The sequence below is a fragment of the Neophocaena asiaeorientalis genome, unplaced genomic scaffold (genome assembly GCF_003031525.2).
Source record: "Neophocaena asiaeorientalis asiaeorientalis breed wild unplaced genomic scaffold, Neophocaena_asiaeorientalis_V1.1 scaffold123, whole genome shotgun sequence".
NCBI classification, from domain to species: Eukaryota; Metazoa; Chordata; class Mammalia; order Artiodactyla; family Phocoenidae; genus Neophocaena; species Neophocaena asiaeorientalis.
In genome coordinates, this window is record NW_020173666.1 from 12,150,517 (window position 1) to 12,173,415 (window position 22,899).

Sequence of the window (22,899 nt, forward strand, 5' to 3'; positions counted from 1 at the left end):
CTGTCGGCGACGCTGAAGTGCTGCTGCATCTGTGGGCGGAGGTTCGTGGCGTTGGCTCTTGGCGCAGGAGGGGAGAGTGGGGTGCCTGGAAGGTCGAGGGGTCTTAAAGAAAAAGAGGAGGAGGGGGAAAGCCCCAGAAGCCTGTCTTTCAGGTGCGGGGGTATAGGGCGGTGTTCTGCCCCCTTTCTGGGCCCTTTCTGACGAGGCCGGGCGGCTGCCCCGCGGGAATTGAACGGTGGATTTCCTTCGGGGAGGCACTGCCCGGTACCCAAGTGTAGAAATTTAAGAAGGGTTAACTTCGCGTGCGCTGAGTGGTTTCTTTTCCTTCAAGCGCACATCATTGGGGAACATATTTTATTTGGCAGAGGAACACAAGATCTGGAGACATGGATTGTACTTTTTTTTTTTTTTGCCGGGATTTGCGGCTTAATCTTTCGCTCCTTTTCGTCTGCAAAACGAGGTGGTCGGACTCACCATGTAATTTTTAGGTCCCCTTTCAGAGCTACCATCCTGTGATTCCTGTCTCCAAGGATATTACCTTTTATCATACTCCTGAGTAGGAAAAGAAATCTTTTGATTAGTGGACATGTTTTAGACCTGGATTGGGCACACTGCTGTGGAGTTAGGGCCCATGCTTTCATTAGGATTGACAGCGGGCGGAATTTTTTGCAAGTAAGATTTATGCATTGTTAATATTCCAAATAGACTCATTTTAATTTTGCTAAAAGATCAGAATATCTGTATGTTTTCCTAATGTTAGCTTTATGTCTTTAATAGACTTATATGTTTAGTCTTGGCATTTAATTTTTTGCCTCTTTTCAGAAGTAAATCACCAAAGGATATTGAAGTTGATGCTTTTGTATTTTGTCACCTTATCCTTTTATTAGCATTTTTAAGGTCATCTGCACCTTCTGACTTGGAAAAGATGGTCAACGTCTTGAAAGGAGTGCTTATAGAATGGTTAGTAGTTTTGATACTTAACAAATTTTAAATCTGCACATTGAATCTTGATTTGTATGTGTATCCCTTCCAAAGTCCATTTTTTTCTTTTGTTCTTAAGATTTGAATGAATCAAGTTTTTCAGCTTTCTCAACTGCATTTTTCTTACTTAATAACAAGTGGGACAGATGGTGGGGTTTTTTTTTTGATTTTTAGAATTTTATTTTTTTATACAGCAGGTTCTTATTAGTTATCTATTTTATACGTATTAGTGTATATATGTCAATCCCAATCTCCCAGTTTCCCGGTTCATCAAGTGGGACAGATTTCGTTGCTAAGTTTCTTCCTGGTGCCAGATTTCAATGTTTCTGTTGAATAGATGTAATTGGCATTATTTCCAAGAAGTTTTGGTCAGCGGCAGCATGTTTGTTACATTAACCCTCTTTAGGGAACAGTGCTTGTATTCTCAAATCGTCAGGGATTGACTAGAATTTTAGGGTCTGCCTAAGTCACACAAACTTTGGTCTTTAAAAAAGAGAAAAGAACAAGAAAGCGAGTTGAATGTTTCTTAAACTAGGCACACATTCCAAAGGAGAAACTAGAAACTATGGGCAGAGTTGAGCTCCTCAAAGCTAATGTAGGGCTTAATTATCCCTAGTCTGAAAATCTGAACTGTTGGACCAGTCTTGCTCAGTCTCCACTTGTTTGTTTGCCCCACCAAACAATTCTGTCTCATCTGGGAGTCCTGCCCAGTGGACACTCCCATTGTTTGAAATTACTACTGTCTACATTTCTCTGCCTCTAATGTGAGCCATTATATGGATGACCGTACTGTTTCTGTGATGGCAAGGCTGGGGGAGGAGCAAGACCAAACCCTAGGGATCTCTGGCATTTAGAGCAGCACTGTCCAGTAGAAATATAATGTGAGCCACATATGTAGTGTTAAATTTTCTAGTAGCCACACTAAAAAGTAACATGAAACAGGTGAAATTAATTTCTTAACTCTATACCCAAAGTATTTCGCCAGGTACTAAAATACACATTGGATTTTGAAGCTCTAGTATGGAAAAAGACAATACAATAAATTGTATTGTCGGTGAAGCCAGTGAAGTAGGAGGGAAACCAAGGGAATGGTTGATGAAAGCGAGTTGGCTGTGTCAAGTGCTGATGAGAGGTGGGGTAAGATGAAGACACACTGGAGGTCATCGGTTTTTTATGAGAGCTTTTTAATGGAGAGGTGGGATGGATGCCAGATCGAGTACTTTGGAAAGGGAAATGGGGGCAAGGAAGTAGAGACCATGTGGAGGAGTTTTGTTGTGATAATGAGCAAAGGAATAAAGAAGTGGGTCGGTAGCTGAAGAAGGATATGTTAAGGAACTCTGGTTCTTGTTATTTTCATTGTTTTAAAGTGAGAGACTACAATGTATGTTGATAAAAATAAACCGCTAGAGGAGAGAGGTGTTCACTTGGGAAAGCCAAGAGGCGGATTGAGATCCCAGAAATTCTAAGCATGCTGTGCTGTTGTCTTTTGGAAAACACCTTCTAAGCTAATTTTTGTATTTTATTTTTCTTATTACTTTGTCATAATTAATAGAAACATTTTCCTCGTTGGTCTTTTTTTAAATTTTTATTTATTTACTTATTTTTGGTCAAGTCGGGTCTTTGTTGCTGTGCGCGGGCTTTCTCTAATTGTGGCGAGCGGGGGCTACTCTTCATTGCGGTGGCTTCTCTTGTTGGGGAGCACGGGCTCTAGGTGTGCGGGCTTCAGTACGTGTGGCTCGCGGGCTCTAGAGCGCAGGCTCAGTAGTTGTGGCGCACGGACTTAGCTGCTCCGCAGCATGTGGGATCTTCCCGGACCAGGACTCAAACACGTGTCTCCTGCATTAGCAGGCGGATTCTTAACTATTGCGCTACCAGGGAAGCCTCCGGTTGGTCTTTTAACATTATTTTTAACACAGAGGATACACACACACACAGTGTCGGCTATCAGTTTTTTCCCTTTTGTTTCTTCTGATTTTTCTAAAGTTAATCTTCATTCTGGATTTGACCAATATTCACCTCTGTCCTAGGGTTTTCATATTTTTATTTTCATTGATATTTTGAGTTTCATTCATCTAGAATTTATTGAGAGGAGGGGCATATTATGAGGTGAAGATCTAAATTAGCTGCCTTTTTTTTTTGGTTAAATAGCTGAATAATTGTCCAACACCATTTATTTCCTTCCCAAATGATGTGTGATGACTCCTTTACCACAGAGTTTCACTCCCCTTGCTACTCTCACTAATCGCATCCCACATCCATTTTTTTCTTTGTCATTGTTACCTATTCGAGAATATCCTTGGAATAATTTAGTCTAGTTCCAAAATAATCCTTTTGGAATGATGGTTGGGATTGTATTACACCTATATTTTATTTTTTTTTAATAATGCTAGGCTGCATTTTTTTTTTTTTTAATTTTTTGTGGTACACGGGCTTCTCACTGTTGTGGCCTCTTCTGTCGCGGAGCACAGGCTCCGGATGCGCAGGCTCAGCGGCCGCGGCTCACGGGCCCAGCCGCTCTGCGGCATGTGGGATCTTCCCAGACCGAGGCACGAACCCGTGTCCCCTGCATCGGCAGGCGGACTCTCAACCACTGCGCCACCAGGGAAGCCCAGTTTTTTATATTTTTATGTCAAAATGAGATTGTTGAAAACTTCCTCTTTGTTGGGATCCACCACTATCGACTGCCAGCCTCACACCAAGTGTTTTCCCGAATCTAGCCAACCATAGCAGTTACCGAAGCAAGCAGCATATGCTCAACAAATGTCTGCGTCCAATTCCAGGTGCTAGAGCAGACCTCTGGTGTGACATTTATCACAGTTGGTTTGGCAAGTGCTTCAGCCAGGAAGATTTGTTGTACAGCTGCAAATTCCAGCCAGTTTATAGCACAAGAGCAAAGAATCTGGAGAAAAAGGTATTATTAGACCAGTCTTGTCCTTATGGGTTTGGCTTCCAAACCTCTACTGTATATGAAAAGCAAGTAAGAACTAAGGCAAAAAAACAAAAAAAAACAAAAAAAATAAAAATAAATAAAAAAAAAAAGAACTAAGGCAAAGCCAGTCTAAGTGCTGTCCTGTTCTTTAACAGCATTCATATATCTTTTGTGAGCCTTTGCTTCTTATTCTTGGCAGGGCTGCATTCACTGAAGTTTCTTGGGCACCCAGAACAGTGCCTGAGATACATATAGAGGTGCTTAGTAAATATTTGTTTACTGAAAGAATTTTGTTAATAAAATTGAACCAAGGAGTGTAATCTCACCCTAAATTCCAGGTTATTAGTTAGAGCTCTACTACCACAGTGAGAAGCAGAGTGGATAAGAAGAGGTTCTTGATAAATTGAATTCAAGTTTCAGTACAGAAAAGGTTCATACACTAGGCCTCCTTTTTGGCAAGTTACATCAGAGTAGCTTTTATTTTTTACTTTCTAAATTTTTATTGTATATAAAATAGTTGATTTACAATGTATTAGTTTCAGGGGTACAGTAAAGTGAGTTAGTTATACATGTATCTATTCTTTTTCTGATTCTTTTCCCGTATAGTTTATTACAGAGTATTGAGTAGAGTTCCCTGTGCTATACAGTAGGTCCTTGTTGATTATCTATTCAGTATTTTGTATATAGTAGTGTGTATATGTTAATCCCAGCTTTCTAATTTATCCTTCCCCACCCCCAACCAGAGTAGCTTTTAAATGAGGTGACTGTTCTCTTCCAGTCCGTAGCTTTTAAAATGCAGGCTCTCACCAAGCTGCTGACATGGATGATGGAAGTGCAGTCTTAAGAAGCAACTGATCTAGGGCTTCCCTGGTGGCTCAGTGGTTGAGAGTCCACCTGCCAATGCAGGGAACACGGGTTCGTGCCCCGGTCCGGGAAGATCCCACATGCCGCGGAGCTGCTGGGCCCGTGAGCCATGGCCGCTGAGCCTGCGCGTCCGGAGCCTGTGCTCCTCAACGGGGAGGCCACAACAGTGAGAGGCCCGCGTACCACACACATACAAAAAAGAAGCAACTGATCTAGAAAGTAATTTGTGATAGGTCTTTTGAGCTTTTATATGCTTTAACACAATAATTCCATTTCTAGATGTTTATCTTAAGGAAGTGATCCAAGCTGCAGATAAAATTGTAGGTAGTTGATTATTCTAACTAAACAAAGTGTTGTGACATTTTTATCGTCAAACAATATAGCTATTAAAATATTTGAAAATATTTTACGTGATATGAACAAAGGCATTTTCACATTCAGTAACAATTTTCTAAAACATTCCACTATCAGGACATAACAGTATTTATGGAGAAATACTTGTAAATTTTTAAAGTAATTATATCTGTTAACTAATTACCATCAGGAAGGCTAGTTTATTATTGACTAAGACAAGATTATCATTCTGATTGGATGGACAGTATTGACAACTTTATCCAACTGACCGATTAATTTTTTGGTCTCTTTCATAGCTAACTGCATCATTCTAGTAGGCCTCTCATGGTGTAATACTTTTTTTTAACAATCATATTTTATAGGAGCTATACCAAGTTTCTTTTTCTTTTTTTTTACTAGATCTTTATTGGAGTAGAATTGCTTCACAATACCATGTTAGTTTCTGTTGCACAGCAAAGCGAATCAGCCATATGCATACACACGTCTCCATATCCCCTGCCTCGTGAGCTTCCCTCCCACGCTCCCTATCCCACCCCTCTAGGTTATCGCAAAGCACTGAGCTGATCTCCCTGTGCTATGCTGCTGCTTCCCAACAGCCAACTATTTTACATTCGGTAGTGTACATATGTCAATGCTACTCTCACTTCGCCCTCCCACCCCAATGTGCAACTAGGTTCATCAGTACCACTTTTTTTTCTGAGATCCCACATATATGCGTTAGCATGCAGTATTTGTTTTTCTCTTTCTGACTTACTTCACTCTGTATGACAGACTCCAGGTCCATCCAGCTCACTACAAATAACTCAGTTTCTTTTCTTTTTATGGCTGAGTAATATTCCATTGTATATATGTGCCACATCTTTATCCATTCATCTGTCAGTGGACATTTAGGTTGGTTCCATGTCCTGACTATTGTAAACAGTGCTGCAGTGAACATTGTGGTGCATGTCTCTTTTTGAATTATAGTTTCCTCAGGGTATATGCCCAGTAGTGGGATTGCTGGGTCATATTGTAGTTCTATTTTTAGTTTTTTACCAACAGTGCAGGAGGGTTCCCTTTTCACCACACCCTTTCCAGCATTTATTGTTTCTAGATTTTTTGATAATGGCCATTCTGACCAGCGTGAGGTGATACCTCATTGTAGTTTTGATTTGCATTTCTCTAATAATTTTTGACATTGAGCATCTTTTCATGTGCCTCTTGGCCATCTGCATGTCTTCCTTGGTGAAATGTCTATTTAGGTCTTCTGCCCATGTTTTAACTGGATTGGTTTTTTTTTGATATTGAGCTCCATGAGCTGTTTTGGAGATTAATACTTTGTCTGTTGTTTCATTTGCAAGTATTTTCTCCCATTCTGAGGTTTGTCTTTTTGTCTTGTTTATGGTTTCCTTTGCTGTGCAAAAGCTTTTAAGTTTAATTAAGTCCCATATGTTTATTTTTGTTTTTATTTCTGTTACTCTAGGTGGTGGGTCAAAAAAGATCTTGCTGTGGTTTATGTCAAAGAGTGTTTTTCCTGATTTCCTCTAAAAGTTTTATGCTGTCTGGTCTTATGTTTAAGTCTTTAATCCATTTTAAGTTTATTTTTGTGTATGGTGTTAGGTAATGTTCTGATTTCATTCTTTTACATGTAGCTGTGCAGTTTTCCCAGCACCACTTTTTGAAGAGGCTGTCTTTTCTCCATTGTATGTTCCTGCCTCCCTTGTCGAAAATTAGGTGCCCATATGTGCATGGGTTTATCTCTGGGCATTCTTTCCTGTACCGTTGATCTATATTTCTGTCTTTGTGCCAGTACCATACTGTCTTGATTACTGTAGCTTTGTGGTACAGTTTGAAGTCAGGGGGGCTGATTCCTCCAACTCCGTTTTTCTTTCTCAAGAGTGCTTTGGCTATTCGGGGTCTTTTGTGTTTCCATACGAAATGTAAGATTTTTTGTTCTAATTCTGTGAAGAATGCCATTGATAGCTTGATAGGGATTGCACTGAATCTGTAGATTGCTTTGGGTAGGATAGTCATTTTCACAATATTGATTCTTCCAATACAAGAACATGGTATATTTCTCCATCTGTTTATGTCATGTTTGATTTCTTTCATCAGTGTTTTATAGTTTTCTGAGTACAAGTCTTTTGCCTCCTTAGGCAGGTTTATTCCTAGGTATTTTACTCTTTTTGTTGCAATGGTAAATGGGAGTGTTTCCTTAATTTCTCTTTCGATTTTTTGTTGTTGGTGTATAGGAATGCCAGAGATTTCTGTGCATTAATTTTGTATCCTGCTACTTTACCAAATTCACTGATTAGTTCTAGTAGTTTTCTGATGGCATCTTTAGGATTTTCTATGTATAGTATCATGTCATTGGCAAATAGTGACAGTTTTACTTCTTCTTTTCCAATTTGGATTCCTTTTATTTCTTTTCCTTCTCTGATTGCTGTGGCTAGGACTTCCAAAACTATGTTGAATAAGAGTGGCAAGAGTGGACATCATTCTCTTGTTCCTGATCCTAGTGGAAATGCTTTAAGTTTTTCACCATTGAGTATGTTGCTTGCTGTGGGTTTGTCATATATGGCCTTTATTATGTTAAGGTAGGTTCCCTCTATGCCCATTTTCTGGAGACTTTTTATCATAAATGGTGTTGAATTTTGTCAAAAGCTTTTCCACATCTGTTGAGATGATCATATGGTTTTTATTCCTTAATTTGTTAATGTGGTGCATCACATTGATTGATTTGTGTCTCATTTGGTATCAGGGTGATACTGGCTTTGTAGAATGAATTTGGAAGTGTTTCTCCCTCTGCAGTTTTTTGGAAGAGTTTGAGAAATATCGATGTTAGCTCTTCTCTAAATGTTTGATAGAATTCGCCTGTGAAGCCATCTGGTCCTGGACTTTTGTTTGTTGGAAGATTTTTAATTACAGTTTCAATTTCATTACTTGTGATCGGTCTGTTTATATTTTCTAAATCTTCCTGGTTCAGTCTTGGAAAATTGTACCTTTCCAAGAATTTGTCCATTTCTTTGTGGTTGTCCATTTTATTGGCATATGGTTGCTTGTAGAAGCCTCTTATAATCCTTTGTATTTCTGCGGTGTCAGTTGTGATTTCTCCTTTTTCGTTTCTAATTTTATTGATTTGCGTCCTCTCCCTTTTTTTCTTGATGAGTCTGGCTAAGGGTTTATCAATTTTGTTTATCTTCTCAAAGAACCAGCTTTTAGTTTTTTTCGTCTTTGCTATTGTTTTCTTCGTTTCTGTTTCATTTATTTCTGCTCTGATCTTTATGATTTCTTTCCTTCTACTGACTTTGGGTTTTCTTTGTTCTTCTTTCTCTAGCTGTTTTAAGTGTAGGGTTAGATTGTTTATTTGAGATTTTTTTTCTTGTTTCTTAAGGTGAGATTGAATTGCTGTAAACTTCCCTCTTAGAACTGCTTTTTCTGAGTCCCATAGGTTTGGGGTCGTTGTGTTTTTGTTGTCATTTGTTTCTATGTATTTTTTATTTCTTCTTTGATTTCTTCAGTGATCTCTTATTTATTTAGTAGCGTTTAGCCTCCATGTATTTGTGTTTTTTACAGGTTTTTTTCCTGTAATTGATTTCCAATCTCATGGCGTTGTGGTCAGAAAAGATGCATGATACAATTTCAATTTTCTTAAATTTTCCGAGGCTTGATTTGTGACCCAAGATGTGATCTATTCTGGAGAATGTTCCTTGTGCACTTGAGAAGAAAGTGTATTCTGGCACTTTTGGGTGGAATGTTCTATAAATATCAATTAGATCTATCTGGTCTATTGTGTCATTTAAAGCTTGTGTTTCCTTTTTTATTTTCTGTTTGGATGATCTGTCCATTGGTGTAAGTGGGGTGTTAAAGTCCCCTACTATGATTGTGTTACTGTTGATTTCTCCTTTCATGACCTTATGTATTGAGGTGCTACTATGTTGGGTGCATAAACATTTATCATTGTTATATCTTCCTCTTGGGTTGATCCTTTGATCATTATGTAGTCTCCCTCCTTATCTCTTGTAACACTCTTTATTGTAAAGTCTGTTTTATCTGATATGAGTATTGCTACTCCAGCTTTCTTTTGATTTCCTTTTTCATGGAATATCTTTTTCCATCCCTTCACTTTCAGTCTGTATATGTCCCTAGGTCTGAAGTGGGTCTCTTGTAGACAGCATATATATGGGTCTTGGTTTTGTATCCATTCAGCCAGTCTGTGTCTTTAGGTTGGGTCATTTAATGTCTTTACATTCAAGGTTATTATCGATATACATGTTCCTGTTACCATTTTCTTAATTGTTTTATGTTTGTTTTTGTGGGTCTTTTTCTTCTCTTGTGTTTCCTGCTTAGAGAAGTTTCTTTAGCATTTGTTGTAAAGCTGGTTTGGTGGTGCTGAATTCTCTTAGCTTTGGTTTGGCTGAAGAGCTTTCGATTTCTCCACTGAATCTGAATGAGATCCTTGCTGGGTAGAGTAATCTTGGTTGTAGGTTTTTCTCTTTCATCACTTTAAGTATATCCTGCCACTACCTTCTGGCCTGCAGAGTTTCCACTGAAAAATCAGCTGATAACCTTATAAGGATTCCTTTGTATGTAATTTTTGTTTTTCTCTTGCTGCTTTTAATATTTTTTCTTTGAATGTAATTTTTGTTAGTTTGATTAATACATTTCTTGGTGTATTTTTCCTAGGGTTTATACTGTATGGGACTCTCTGTGCCTCCTGGACTTGGGTGATTATTTCCTTTCCCATGTTAGGGAACTTTTCCAGTATAATCTCTTCAAATATTTTCTCAGACCCTTTCTTGTTCTCTTCTTCTCTGGGACCCCTATAATTTGAATGTTGTTGCGTTTAGTGTTGTCCCAGAGGTCTCTGAGATTGTCTTCAATTCTTTTCATTCCTTTTTCTTTATTCTGCTCCTGGGCAGTTATTTCTACCATTTTGTCTTCCAGCTCACTTGTTCATTCTTTTGCCTCCGTTATTCTGTTATTGATTCCTTCTAGTGTATTTTTCATTTCAGTTTTTGTATTGTTCATCTCTGTTTGTTCTTTAGTTCTTCTAGATCTTTTTTAAACATTTCTTGTATTTTCTCAATCCGTGCCTCCATTCTATTTCCGAGATTCTGGATCATCTTTACTTCATTACTCTGAATTCTTTTTCAGGTAGATTGCCTATTTCCTCTTCATTTATTTGGTCTTGTAGGTTTTTACCTTGCTTCTTCATCTGTGACATATTTTTTTGATGTCTCTTTTTTTTTTTTTTTTTAATTAGTGGGATTGTTTTCCTGTTTCACTGATCGTTTGGCCTGAGGCATCCAACAATGGAGTTTGTAGGCTGTTGGGTAGAGCTGGGTCTTGGTGCTGAGATGAGGACCTCATCTGATGAATATTCATGAGACCTCACTCCTATGAATATTCCCTGGGGTCTGAGTTTTTCTGTTAGTCCACTGGTTCGGACTCGGCGCTCCCACCGCAGGAGCTTCCGCCTGGCCCCAGGCGCACAAATCAAGATCCCGCAAACCACGTGGGTGGCGAAAAAAAAAAGAGAGCGAGCGAGAACAATAACAAAGTAAAAAATAAAATTAGACTAGGAAACTAACAGATATGTTAGAAAGAACGTAAAAATAAAAACATAAAGAATCAACAACTGGAAGGTACATCAGTACCACAATAGTAAAAAGAGGAGGAGGGAAAAGAAAATAGGGAGGGGGGAAGGCCTTGGATGTGGAGAGCGGGGCGTAAGCAAGGGCGAGGTTTGGGTGGTGGGCAGGGCCAATGCTCAGGACCCACAGGGCTGGAAAAGGCTCTGGGGACTGTGGGGGGTGGGGCTTAGGCTCAAGGAACAGAAGGGCTCCAGGCGTGCCTCCCATCCCTGGTCTCAGAGGGCAGGGGACCTCACCTGGGAGCTCAGCAGGCTCCCTGGGCCTGAGTGGGCAGGGCAAATGCCCTCTGCTCCTCTCACACTCCTCCTGCAGGGCCCCTCCCGCCTGCCTCTCCTGATCTCCCTGGCCTCCCTCCTATGCCCCCAAGCACCCACGCAGCCTGGAGGGGGCTTTGGATCGCAGGGGACCAGCCTGGGAGCTCAGCAGGCTCCCCAGGGCCCAGTGGGCAGAGCAGTCGCCCTCCATTCCTCTCCCACTCCTCCTGGATGGCCTCTTCTGCTTGCCACTTCTGATCTCCCCGGCCTCCCTCCTATGCCCCCAGGACCCACATGGCCTGGATGGGGCTTTGGTGGTGGGGAAAGTGGTTTGGGAGCTCAGCAGGCTCCCCGGCTTGAGTGGGCCGGAGATCGCCCTCAACTCCTCTCCCGCTTTTCCTGGAGAGTCCCTCCCTCCTGCCTCTCCTGATCTCCCCGGCCTCAGGGGCCCCGATCTTGTCTGGCCTCCACTTCTCCTCCCCACCTCGGTCCCCCTACGTTCTACTGGTTCACTCTGGGATTCCTCCTATGTCCTTAGGGGTCAGAGTCCCCCACCAGCGGCCGGCAGGCGCCCTAGTTCTATACTAAGTTTCTTTAGGAGGGGGTTGATAATACCTCCCCTTTACGTTTCCAGGACAAAGACATTTTTTCTTGCTCACTAGCCCTGATCCCGGGACTTTAACCAAGTATGTACATGGGCACTTGGTTTTGGTTTTTTTGCCGCCAGCAGGTTCTCCCAGAGAAACTCCCGTGTAGAGTAGTCCTATATTCAGGCAAGATATTCTAGGCCCTCAACATATGCTAACAAAGTGCCCCTTAAACTTTGAGTGTCTTTTTGAATCATTACAGATTACATTTCAAATACATGCTTGAGAATTCATTCTCAAATTGACTGCTTTCCATCTCCTTTCAAAAAGTTTAATTGAAGCAATTGATATTAGAAGCAGTTATTTCAGTGTGTCACGGACCATTTTCTAAGTTCTCATCTCATTTGTGTTAGCAGTGTTTCCTCAGGTGTAAGGAGTACAGTTTGTGTACCTGATGATTTGGAGTAGCACAGATTTTGCAGCAATAGAACACAGAAATACTTTTTCTATGACCATCTTAATTTATCTGAGAAAAAAATAAAACTAACATCAAGATGACTGGTGATTTTGTACCAGATGAAGTTAAGGTGAAAAGTTAATTTAAAGGCAATTTAAAGAAAAAAACTGAGTAATACGTAGTGCAGATGTTACAAGAGATGGCTAAAATGGCAAGGGTAGTATGCAAATGGTAAAAATTTTGAAAGCACTGACCTGTTGGTTAAAAGCACAGGTGTGAGTCCCCTGGCACTTCTTGGTTTCAGTTGTTCAGCTTTTACTTAATTGAAAGTATGTAAATTTATTTTATTTAGAGAGTTGCTGGAGATAAAAGTCTTCATAACCATTTAACCCTTGCTATCTCTAGTACCTCCTAGTAGCAGCCAATTACTAGAGTAAATTGGTGTCATCTGTGAACACACTGCCTCAAACAGTAACAAGATAATGTATCACATTTGGACAGCAGATTTTATAATGTCCTTGTTTTTTGTCATTATGGTTCCATTTAAACCCAAAATTTATATTAAAGGGTTAACAAAAAAACTATCATTTGTCCTGTCACCTAAAGTATATGTTTCTAAGCAACCTCTCTGAGTGTGTGGTTTTTGTAGAAAGTATTGAAATTCTTGTGGGGTCTAAGACGGTTCAGCACAATAAAGGTTGTGAGGGTAAAGTGGGCACCACACGAGAGACAAAGGCAAGTCCCTCTCTGCAGAGAAGGGAGGAAGCAGCGTTGTTGTAGAGCACCAAAGCAGAGGGGTTTTTTCTGTCCGCCACACCTGTCTACTCTTAAATTGCTCTCCTTTTATTCTCCACCCCTGTCCCACCCAACCCCTTTTTATTTGTATAGACACGGAGCAATATAGGGAAACAACTGAGGTTTCAAAAAGAAACCTTTGAGAGCAGGAACCTGTTCAAAAGAACCTGTTTAAGCAGGAAAATGATAGTTTTAAAGAAGCTGAAGCTTTGTTTCCCTGTCCTATGGGCCTCCCCATTTTCAGTTCTGTAATATCTGAAAGAACCCCGTTCAGCCTGCTTCATTACCCCCAGATTCTTTCTAGAATTGCTCTTTAAACTCTTTTCCTTGGCTGCATTGGGTCTTCGTTACTGCACGTGGACTTTCTCTAGTTGCTGCGAGCAGGGGCTACTCTTCGTTGCAGGATGCGGGCTTCTCCTTGCAGTGGCTTCTCTTGTTGTGGAACCCAGGCTCTAGGCATGTGGGCTTCAGTAGTTGCAACACACGGGCTCAGTAGTTATGGATCGCGGGCTCTAGAGCACAGGCTCAGTAGTTGTGGCACATGGGCTTAGTTGCTCCATGGCATGTGGGATCCTCCCAGACCAGGGCTTGAACCCGTGTTGCCTGCATTGGTAGGTGGATTCTTTTTTTTTTTAAGTATTTATTTATTTTTGGCTGCATCGAGTCTTAGTTGCAGCACGCAGGCTCCACAGTGCATGGGCTCTCTAGTTGCAGCACCTGGGCTTAGTTGCCCGACCAGGGATTGAACCCATGTTCCCTGCTTTGGAAGGTGGATTCTTAACCACTGGACTACCAGGGCAGTCCCTGGCAGGTGGATTCTTAACCACTGTGCCACCAGGGAAGTCCCTCCATCAACTTTCAAATTCATCCCTACCCCATCATGTCCCGCTTTGCCCTTAGAACCTAGTAAGATAGAAGCAGAATCCCTTATATCCTCAGCCTCTTCTCAGAACTTACCCTCTATCTTCCCCCAATACCCCTTTTTTTGTTGTTGTCATAATAAAAACCTAACTTTCCCCTGAGCCTGCTATGTTGACTTTAATACCTCTTGTACCACTGGGCCAAGAAGTGGGATGGGTATCTACCTTGTTCCTCATTGCCACTTCCAGAAATCCTCCCTCCCTCTTCCACAGAAACCCCCCAGTTCTGAATCTGACCAGACCACCCACTAATCCTCCTCTTTGTAACCATCTACAAACACCCAAGTCTTTCCTTGAAAGTTATTCTTTGAAGGCTGCTTGTCACTCTTTAAGAGTTCTCCACAAATTCTTAACGATTTCGTATGTATAGTCCTTTCAGTACCCTGGCCTCTTCTTCCAATGAGCTTTTCTCTGTCCTGTCAATAGTCATTCATTCACATTGTCACACCTACCCGCATCCCTACCAATACTGCCATCTCTTCAAAATCTCCATTTTAGGCATCTAACTCTGACCACTACCTCCTCTTTCCAATTCACTCCCTCTAATACCCTAGCTCTATAATTCCTTTGATTCTACCAGACCTGCAGTCTGTTGATTCTCCCAGCATTTCCATCTTGACTCATCCCAGCATCCTCACTTTCCTCCATACCCAGTCCATCAGTATACTCGTTCTCTTAAAGACACTCAACTCCCTGCCCGTCTCAGTCACACCAACCAGGTCGGGTTCAATCCGGCTCTCTACCTATTCTGAACCTTTGCCTCCACAACTCTAATGGCTGGAGAAAAACATACAAACATACTGATTGGTCTCACTTTAAATTCATGACTATTAAATTCATGGGGGCCTTAATGCTAGCCTGCAAACCAGCTGAATTTCCTAGTCCATTTATTGTCCCACTTTCCTAATAAAGCTGTTAGATTTCATCAAATTAAGATTTCATCAGTTTTAAAACTTAGCAGTATTTTATGTACCTATAAGAAAAATCACTGCCGGTTGTACTGTAACATGCCATGAAATGTAAGACCCATCCCAATTTTGGAGATGGTAAGATGTGGGGGGACTGTGCTTCTTAGAACGGGTGGAATATGGTATTCCATACCTTCACCTTCTCTGAGCTCAGAAAACATCCCTGTCCTCACTTCCTCGTTTCCCTGAGAAGACAGAAGCAACCAGAAGAGAACGTCCACAGTCTTCATCGCCTGGACCTGGGCCCATACACTCTTCCCTTCCTCACACTTACTGTGGGTGACTAGACTATTCTCTTGTCTCAAGCCAGCCTCCCTCCTTGGGAACCGGATCCCAGCCTCCCTGGCCTATTTAAAGACACCTTTTCAGCAGTTTTCCTGTTTTTCTCCCGTGTTATCCACTTTTCTTTCTCTACTAGATCATTCCCAGCAGAACTACAAACATGCTGTAACACTATCCCTCCCCAGGTGGGCGGCCCTGTGGGGCAGAAACTCTTGCTTCCACATCCCTCTCCAGCTCCCACTTGATTTTCCTGCTCTTTGTAGCAGGATTTCTCAGAAGATATGTATGTAGTCACTTTCTCCGATTTCACTCCTCTCAGTCTGAAAACCACTCCAGTCAGGCCCTGCCCTCTGTAGTCATAGTCCTGAAGCTGCTCTTGGGAAAGTCCAGTAACTTTCTGAACCCAGTAGTCAGTTCTCAGTCCTTCTCCTGCTCTTCCTCTTAACAACATTTGGCCCAGCTGATCTCTTCCTCTTCCTGGAGATCCTTCATTTACTTAGCTTCCAGACTCTTCATGTTTTCTTCCGACCTCAGTGGTCATTTTATAGGCTGATTTGCTGGTTCATCCTTTTCTTCCTAACCTTTTGATATTGGGGTATCCAGGGCTTGGTCCTTGGACTCTCCTCTGTAGCTCTGCTCACTCCTTTGTCATGGCTTTAAATGCCGTCTATACATTGATGACTGACTGACTCCTCATTCTGGACTTCACTGCTGAAATCCAGAATTGTATATCCAGCTTCCTGCTCAATTTCTTCACTTGGGTGGCATCTCAGATGTAACTTGCCTAAAACCATACTCTCGATCTTAACTACACACCTGTTCTTCTGTGTTCCTCCTCATCTCAGTGAAAGACAACTCCATCCCTTCATTTGCTCAGACCAGAAATCTTGGCGTCTCCTTAATTCCTCTCAAAGCTCAAGTCCAGTCTCAGCAAGTTATGTGGGCTTTACATTTGGTGTATATCTAGAGTTGAGCCACTGCTCAACTTCCCTGGTACCACCTAGGTCCAAATCATTATGTCTTGTCATGATTACTGCAGTCACCTTCTAATTGGTCTCCCTGTTTCCACCATGGCCTCCACCACCCACCAGCCTCTTCTCAACCCAGCAGCCAGTATGATCCTTACATTTAAAATTAAAGTCATTTTGTAAGTTAAATCAAGTTGGAGTTCTAACCCATATCCCACTGCTCTCCCCTCCACTTTCCCCTCTCCAGCTCTGTGGCCTTGCTGTTCACTCTGCGTAGGATGTTCTACCCCACGTCACTTCATGGTTTGCTCACTACCTCCTTCTGATGTGTATTCAGACATCACCTGCTCAGTCAGGCCTCCCCTGAGTCCCCTGCTTAAACTTGCAAGATCGTATCACTGTCGTCACTGCCATTTCTCATTCGCTTCCTTTGTTTTCTGTGTGTTTGTCATAGTGTTACCACTAGAATGTAAATTTTCTTCACTGCTGAATCCCCCAGACCAGAATAGCACCAGGCACATGATGGGTACTCAGTTTATTGAATGAGTGAATAAAACTTAAAAGAGCAAGTTTACCCCTTCTGAACAAATCAATTTCCCACATTAGTATGGTCATTATAATACTGCAACTATAGAATTTAACTGAATTTTGCCAAACTTAAGTGGATCAATAGAACCTAACTTTTCTGAACCTAAGATAACAAGCATACTAGAAACTAAATTTAAAATGTGTCACTTCTGGGGTTCCCTGGTGGCGCAGTGGTTGAGAGTCCGCCTGCCGATGCAGGGGACACGGGTTCGTGCCCTGGTCCAGGAAGATCCCACATGCCGCGGAGCGGCTGGACGCCTGAGCCATGGCCGCTGAGCCTGCGCATCCGGAGCCTGTGCTCCGCAACGGGAGAGGCCACAACAGTGAGAGGCCCGCATACTGCAAAAAAAAAAAAAAAAAAATGTCATTTCTGTCATCAGCAGACCTACTTATTTATTCACATTATTTTATAGCATAGCAAATTGTTAATAAAATTATTTTAAAGGTAAGCTGTTGAAAGTAATTAAGACAATCATTTTTTCAGGAAGGCTTGACTTTATTCATAGTTAATATATACCATAAACCATACTCATTTAGCTATTGAAATAAATCCTTTACTTTGTTAGCTTCACTTGTACCTATGTTTGTACTTGAAAGAAATAAAATGTATATGGTTTTCAGTAAATTACACTGACCTCTTTTGAATTAAATTGTTATTTTTGTAATTGATATTGACATCCCTCAAGAAACCAAAAGATTGTGTAAGATTATGTTTTCTCTAAGAATTAAAAATATCTGTATGCAACTTGACATTTTTATATTCACCTTTTGCTGAACAGAGTATTGTATATTATATTAGATCTAAAGTGTGCCTTTGTTGTAATTCAAGGTTTTATTAAAAAGACTCATTTCTATAAATCTAGGAAATTTTATCTCTTTCCCTTATGGCTGTCCTATTCATTCCAAACTAAAAACCACAAATAAATAGAATTGAATTTAGATCTCATTTTGAACTCACTGTTCTCAAAGAGATTTGGTTAGAATTTCCTTTAAAGATTCTGAACGTTAGGAGGTTCAGAATTTTAAGGAAGGGAAAAAAAGTTGAATATTTACTGCAAGCCAAAGACTATTGTTGGCATTTTTAAAATCAGTTAACAGGGCTGTGCTTCGAGTCCCTGTTAATTACAAAGCTGTGAACATTGCTTTACTTTTTCACTTGTCAGTGACAAATTATTGTTTTCAAATCTCATCATTGGCCTCTTTCCTCTAAACTTGCACTAACAGTTCTAAAATGAAGCTGTCTGTTAATCATCAACACTGTGTGTTAATCATCAACACTTGAGGCAGAGAAGGAGTAAGGAATTGGTTAACAGTTTAGAACTTTTAAACTTATCCTAAAACTCTCCATGCTCAATTCTGATTGTTCAGGTCTCTGGTAATTGACAGTAAGGTGTCTCATCATCCTGTGTTTATCTCGACAGTGACCCTGCCATGAAGCAATTTCTGCTGTACTTGGATGAGTCAAATGCCCTAGGGAAGAAGTTCATCATTCAAGACATTGATGACACTCACATCTTCGTGATAGCAGAGTTGGTTAATGTCCTCCAGGAGCGAGTAGGTGAATTAATGGACCAAAATGCCTTTTCTCTTACCCAGAAGTGAAAATATTAGATAATAACCATTTAGGAATTAAAAGTAACAAATGTGAGAGACTCACCATTCGATGTCTTGTGTGACTGATTAGATTTACAGAATTGCTCAGAAGCATGTGACAGGGAAGACTGTGATATCATTTGTTCATAAGAAAGCCCCTGAACTGACTTTCTTGTTCTGTTTTTTTCAGTGTGTGTACCCTAGAATGTAAAAAAAAAAAAAAAAAACTTTAACAGTTGGCTGTAATTTGGCTTTTATTAACCTTCATTAAAATATAAATGTAATTGGTTTTCTTACCTCTTAATGCCAATTTAATACATTAAGAATATAACGGAATATGCTTTTAAATCATCAGTCTAACCTACATACCACCTAGATATTTATCTTTGCTTATTCGTATTAGTAATTGGGGGTTTGGTAGTGTAGGTATGGTTTGTTTTGTTTCCACTAGAAACTTCACAGACAGACTGTTTAGATAAATATGCCAAGGTGGGAACTTTCGTAATATTTATACCTTACAAATAGTATCTGCATGCCAGCCAGCTCTGTTGGTGAAGAAGATGTGGAAGAGAAAGAACCCTGTAACATTAACGTAAACTGCAGTTTGCGTTTCCCTAAAAATACAGTTTTTTAAAAGCACAGAGGGTTAGAAACAACCAAATGGGAAAGATACGTGCTGCTTTGCAGCTTTCATCTTTCCTTGTTCAGACTTTGTTGGTCACATTTTCCCATCAAGGCAAGTGCTCTTTTATTGAGAAGTCAGTTTTCCTTGGGCCTTATTCCCTATGAGAATCCCTGTTTAAATTTGTCTAAAAAAGAAAGGTAGGAACAGATAGAAGCAAAGTCAATCTTGGGGGAGGTTAAGATGTGTTGCATCTAGTTCTATGGTTGATCGAGGCAGAAACAATAACACTGATGGGGGCGTTGCTTCCCTTCCTGAACATAGTGGTACTAGGATGGGTTCATGGGGTGGGAATTTTCCAAGAGAAAAGATAACTTTCATGATGTTAAGTGGAATCGTATCAAACCCACTTTACCTACCTCCTTGTGGTGTGTTTATTCAGAGCATCTGTGTACCACAGTCACTTACTTACACATGCGTTCCCTAAAGCTGGAAATTTCCATAGGTATATTTATCATGGTTCCCACCCATGTAACTCAAGCCACCCAATTTTGATTTTCACATAACAATGCAAACAATTTTGATGAGTTATTGGTACATCTGGTACTAAAACTTGCTCAATACAGTACATTTCTTTAGGATTTCCAGCGGTACTGAAATGTTACTGACTTGTATTTCAGGCATGTCTAAATCAATTTCTAACATGCCTCAGGTGTTTGTCACCTAATACCTTTTAACATGAAACTTAGAGAAAATTTTTCTTACAATCTCAGAGTTTAAGAGGTACTGGCAAGACTATTGGACAGTGAGTACAAAGAGTGTTAAGTGAAGGAAAATCTTTATTTCATTAGCCCTTATTGTTGAAAAGTTGAGTTAGGGCAAATGTTTGATATCTTTTTCTGGAAGTACATTAGAAAGATGGGACAGTGTGGTGCTGGGAGCCGCACTTGGAGCCACTGAGTTGGCTCGTCCAACTATGAGAGAAGCTAGGAGAGAACAGGAAATATCCAAGTGACATTTTCTCCAGGCTCTGCTGCTTGGAATCTGCTTGACATTATTCGATTTAGCACACTTTAGATGTCTAGAACAAGATATGTTGGCTGCTGGGTACTGGAGAAATTTACTACTGTCTTTTTATTTTTAACAAAGTCCTTAATACTGTGAAAAGGTAGTATTAACTTAAATTTTCCTAATTGCATAAAAGAGTCATATTTTAATTTATGAGATAGTTGACCAGTCACAAATATCCATGTACTAAAATTGTGATATTTAGAATTATATTAACTTCTTGAGAAAGGTTTTTTTTTTTTAAAATACCATATAAGGTCAAAACTTCTGTATTCGGGCATCCCTGGTGGCGCAGTGGTTGAGAGTCCGCCTGCCGATGCAGGGGACACAGGTTCGTGCCCCGGTCCGGGAAGATCCAACATGCCGTGGAGTGGCTGGGCCCGTGAGCTATGGCCACTGAGCCTGTGTGTCCGGAGCCGATGCTCCGCAACGGGAGAGGCCACAGCAGTGAGAGGCCCGCATACCGAAAAAAAAAAAACAAACTTCTGTATTCTTTGAACCCCAATTTCCTTGTGAAATTTAATGTGATTATTTTAAAATTCCAGGCATCCTAAGTATGCATAAGAGTTAATGTAAAAATGTTTCTTGAGACATCGTTTTTGATGAACACTAACTAAACATTACTGATAATAAGCAACAAAGGCTACTCTCTTTTATTTCTGATAAACACTATAGGTGGCAGTCAAAGTTATTAACGATTATATTGCTCTTAATGATATGTATAATAGAGGTGATTTGACATAATTGTACTTCTTTTCTGGAAAGATGGTAAATAATGTGCTTACTCTATTTTGTAGTTACACGTTAAACCTCACTTAGCTCTTAAGAAACTAAATAAAACCTTTTTTTTTTTTTTTTTGCGGTACGTGAGCCTTTCACTGCTGTGGCCTCTCCCGTTGCGGGGCGCAGGCTAAGCGGCCATGGCTCACGGGCCCAGCCGCTCCACGGCATGTGGGATCTTCCCAGACTGGGGCACGAACCCGTGTCCCCTGCATCGGCAGGCGGACTCTCAACCATTGCGCCACCAGGGAAGCCCTAAATAAAACCTTTGATATAATGCCTTCTGATTTAACTAGTATACTGGGATCATTCTATCTCTTAACCATCTTAACAGATAGGAAAAGGGTATGTTTTAAAGATGAAGAAACGGTGCAGCTTGCAAATATAGTCAATAAATATTCTCAAGTGTGCAATAGCTCTGCTTCATTTGTGGCAGAGATCACTGAAAGATCTGTTGGTAAGATTATTAGATAAGCTTTTGAAAAACACTGTTCTCACTACAGAAAAGTGATTAAGAGCCTGACTGAGTCCAGACTGCCTGGGTCCAAATGTCAGCTCCCTGCTTGCTAGCTCTGGGATCTTGTACACGTCATTCAGTTTTTCGGTGCCTCTGAGCTTTCATCTGTGAAAACAGGAATAGTTACCCTCAAAAACTGTGTGGATGATTTTAAGTTAAAATATGTAAAGCACATGGTTCTGAAATTTAGTTACCTTGAATCTAGAAGAGCACAATGAAAAAGGGAGAAAAAAGACATTTCACCGCACACACACATATTTTGTTTTGTTTTGCATGATCACAGTCCAGTGAGAACAAGCAGCTGGGGGAGGAGGGGAATTCCTTGTAAAAGAATATTAGGTAGATAGTTTAACAGGGACCCCCTACCTTCACTGATCTCAAAACTGTCTTTGAGCAACATTGTCAGGAAATACCTGAATAGTTAGCTTTTCTGAGACCATTCCTTTCTCCATTCTTAAACGATGATTAGTCTTATATAGAATTCCTGGGTCACCATCCATTTGTATTAAAACTGAGCCATTTTTCTCATCATCCTCAGGCATTTACTGAGACCAGTTTGGATTTTATTCTTTTGAATAACTTTTTCCACTTGGTTTGTAGGAGTTTCTTTGAACTCCTCTCTTTCTTAACCAATGTTCTTTTTCTACTTGGCTTTCATTCTTAACCAATCCCTCCCTCCATCCTTTTTGTTTGTTTGTTTTTATTTTGTTCCGCTATAGTGATTATTATTTCTTTGAAATTTTAAAAGTTAACTAAGGTGTATATCCCTTGTTAATTTTGCCTGGAATATGTGTGTCTTCCTGAGCTCTCAAAATTCAGGTGGTTTGTTTATTTACGTTGTGGAGGATTCTGTTTAAGTTTTTAAATGAACAGATTTTCTGTTAGAACTTTCATACCTCTATTCTGTTTGTTTTCTTTAGAAACACCTATTCATTAATTGATTCTCCATGATTAATACTTGTTGTTTTCTCATCATTTTCATTGCTTTTATTCTCTGTTACAGGAATGCTTTTCAAATTTGTCACTAAACTTGATTTTACTTTAATGAAAACCTAAACTCGATTTCACTTTATGGAAAACCTATTTCCTACTGCTTCCAACTTAGACTTTATCTTGGCTGCTGCATTTTTGGTTACATTATACTTTTTTTTTTTTTTGGATACGTGGGCCTCTCACTGTTGTGGCCTCTCCCGTTGCGGAGCACAGGCTCCGGACACGCAGGCTCAGTGGCCATGGCTCACGGGCCTAGCCGCTCCGCGGCATGTGGGATCTTCCCAGACTGGGGCACGAACCCGTGTCACCTGCGTTGGCAGGCGGACTCTCAACCACTGCGCCACCAGGGAAGCCCTACATTATACATTTTTAAACTATTCCTTGTCATAGCCTGTTTAATGAAGATAAGGTCCACTGGTATCTTTATTTTTAATTGAAGTTACCTTTTTTATGAGCAATACACTTTCATTGCAGGTAGACTGGAAAAGGGAAGCAAAAGAAGAAAAATATAACTCGTCCACAATCCCACCATTCAGGAATAACCACAATTAAAATTTTGATGACAATCTTCAAACCTTTTTCTGAGAGTATAAAAAATGGTCTCCACTCTCCCATCCCAGTGAGATCACACTGCTTTTACACTTGCTTTTTCACTTAATCTTTTTTTTTAAAAAAACATCTTTATTGTAGGGCTTCCCTACACGGTGGCACAGTGGTTAAGAGTCCGCCTGCCGATGCAGGGG

General features: G+C 40.5%; 1 protein-coding gene across 1 annotated transcript; it reads left to right on the plus strand.

The window, feature by feature from the left end:
• Nucleotides 1-56: 56 nt before the first annotated feature.
• Nucleotides 57-18,520, plus strand: GTF2H5 (general transcription factor IIH subunit 5). The gene is made up of 3 exons (XM_024747963.1): nucleotides 57-152; nucleotides 888-960; nucleotides 18,005-18,520. Exons 2-3 carry the CDS (start codon nucleotides 926-928, stop codon nucleotides 18,183-18,185), a joined length of 216 nt encoding a protein of 71 aa, XP_024603731.1. The 5' UTR covers nucleotides 57-152; nucleotides 888-925; the 3' UTR covers nucleotides 18,186-18,520.
• The last annotated feature ends 4,379 nt before the right edge of the window (nucleotides 18,521-22,899 follow it).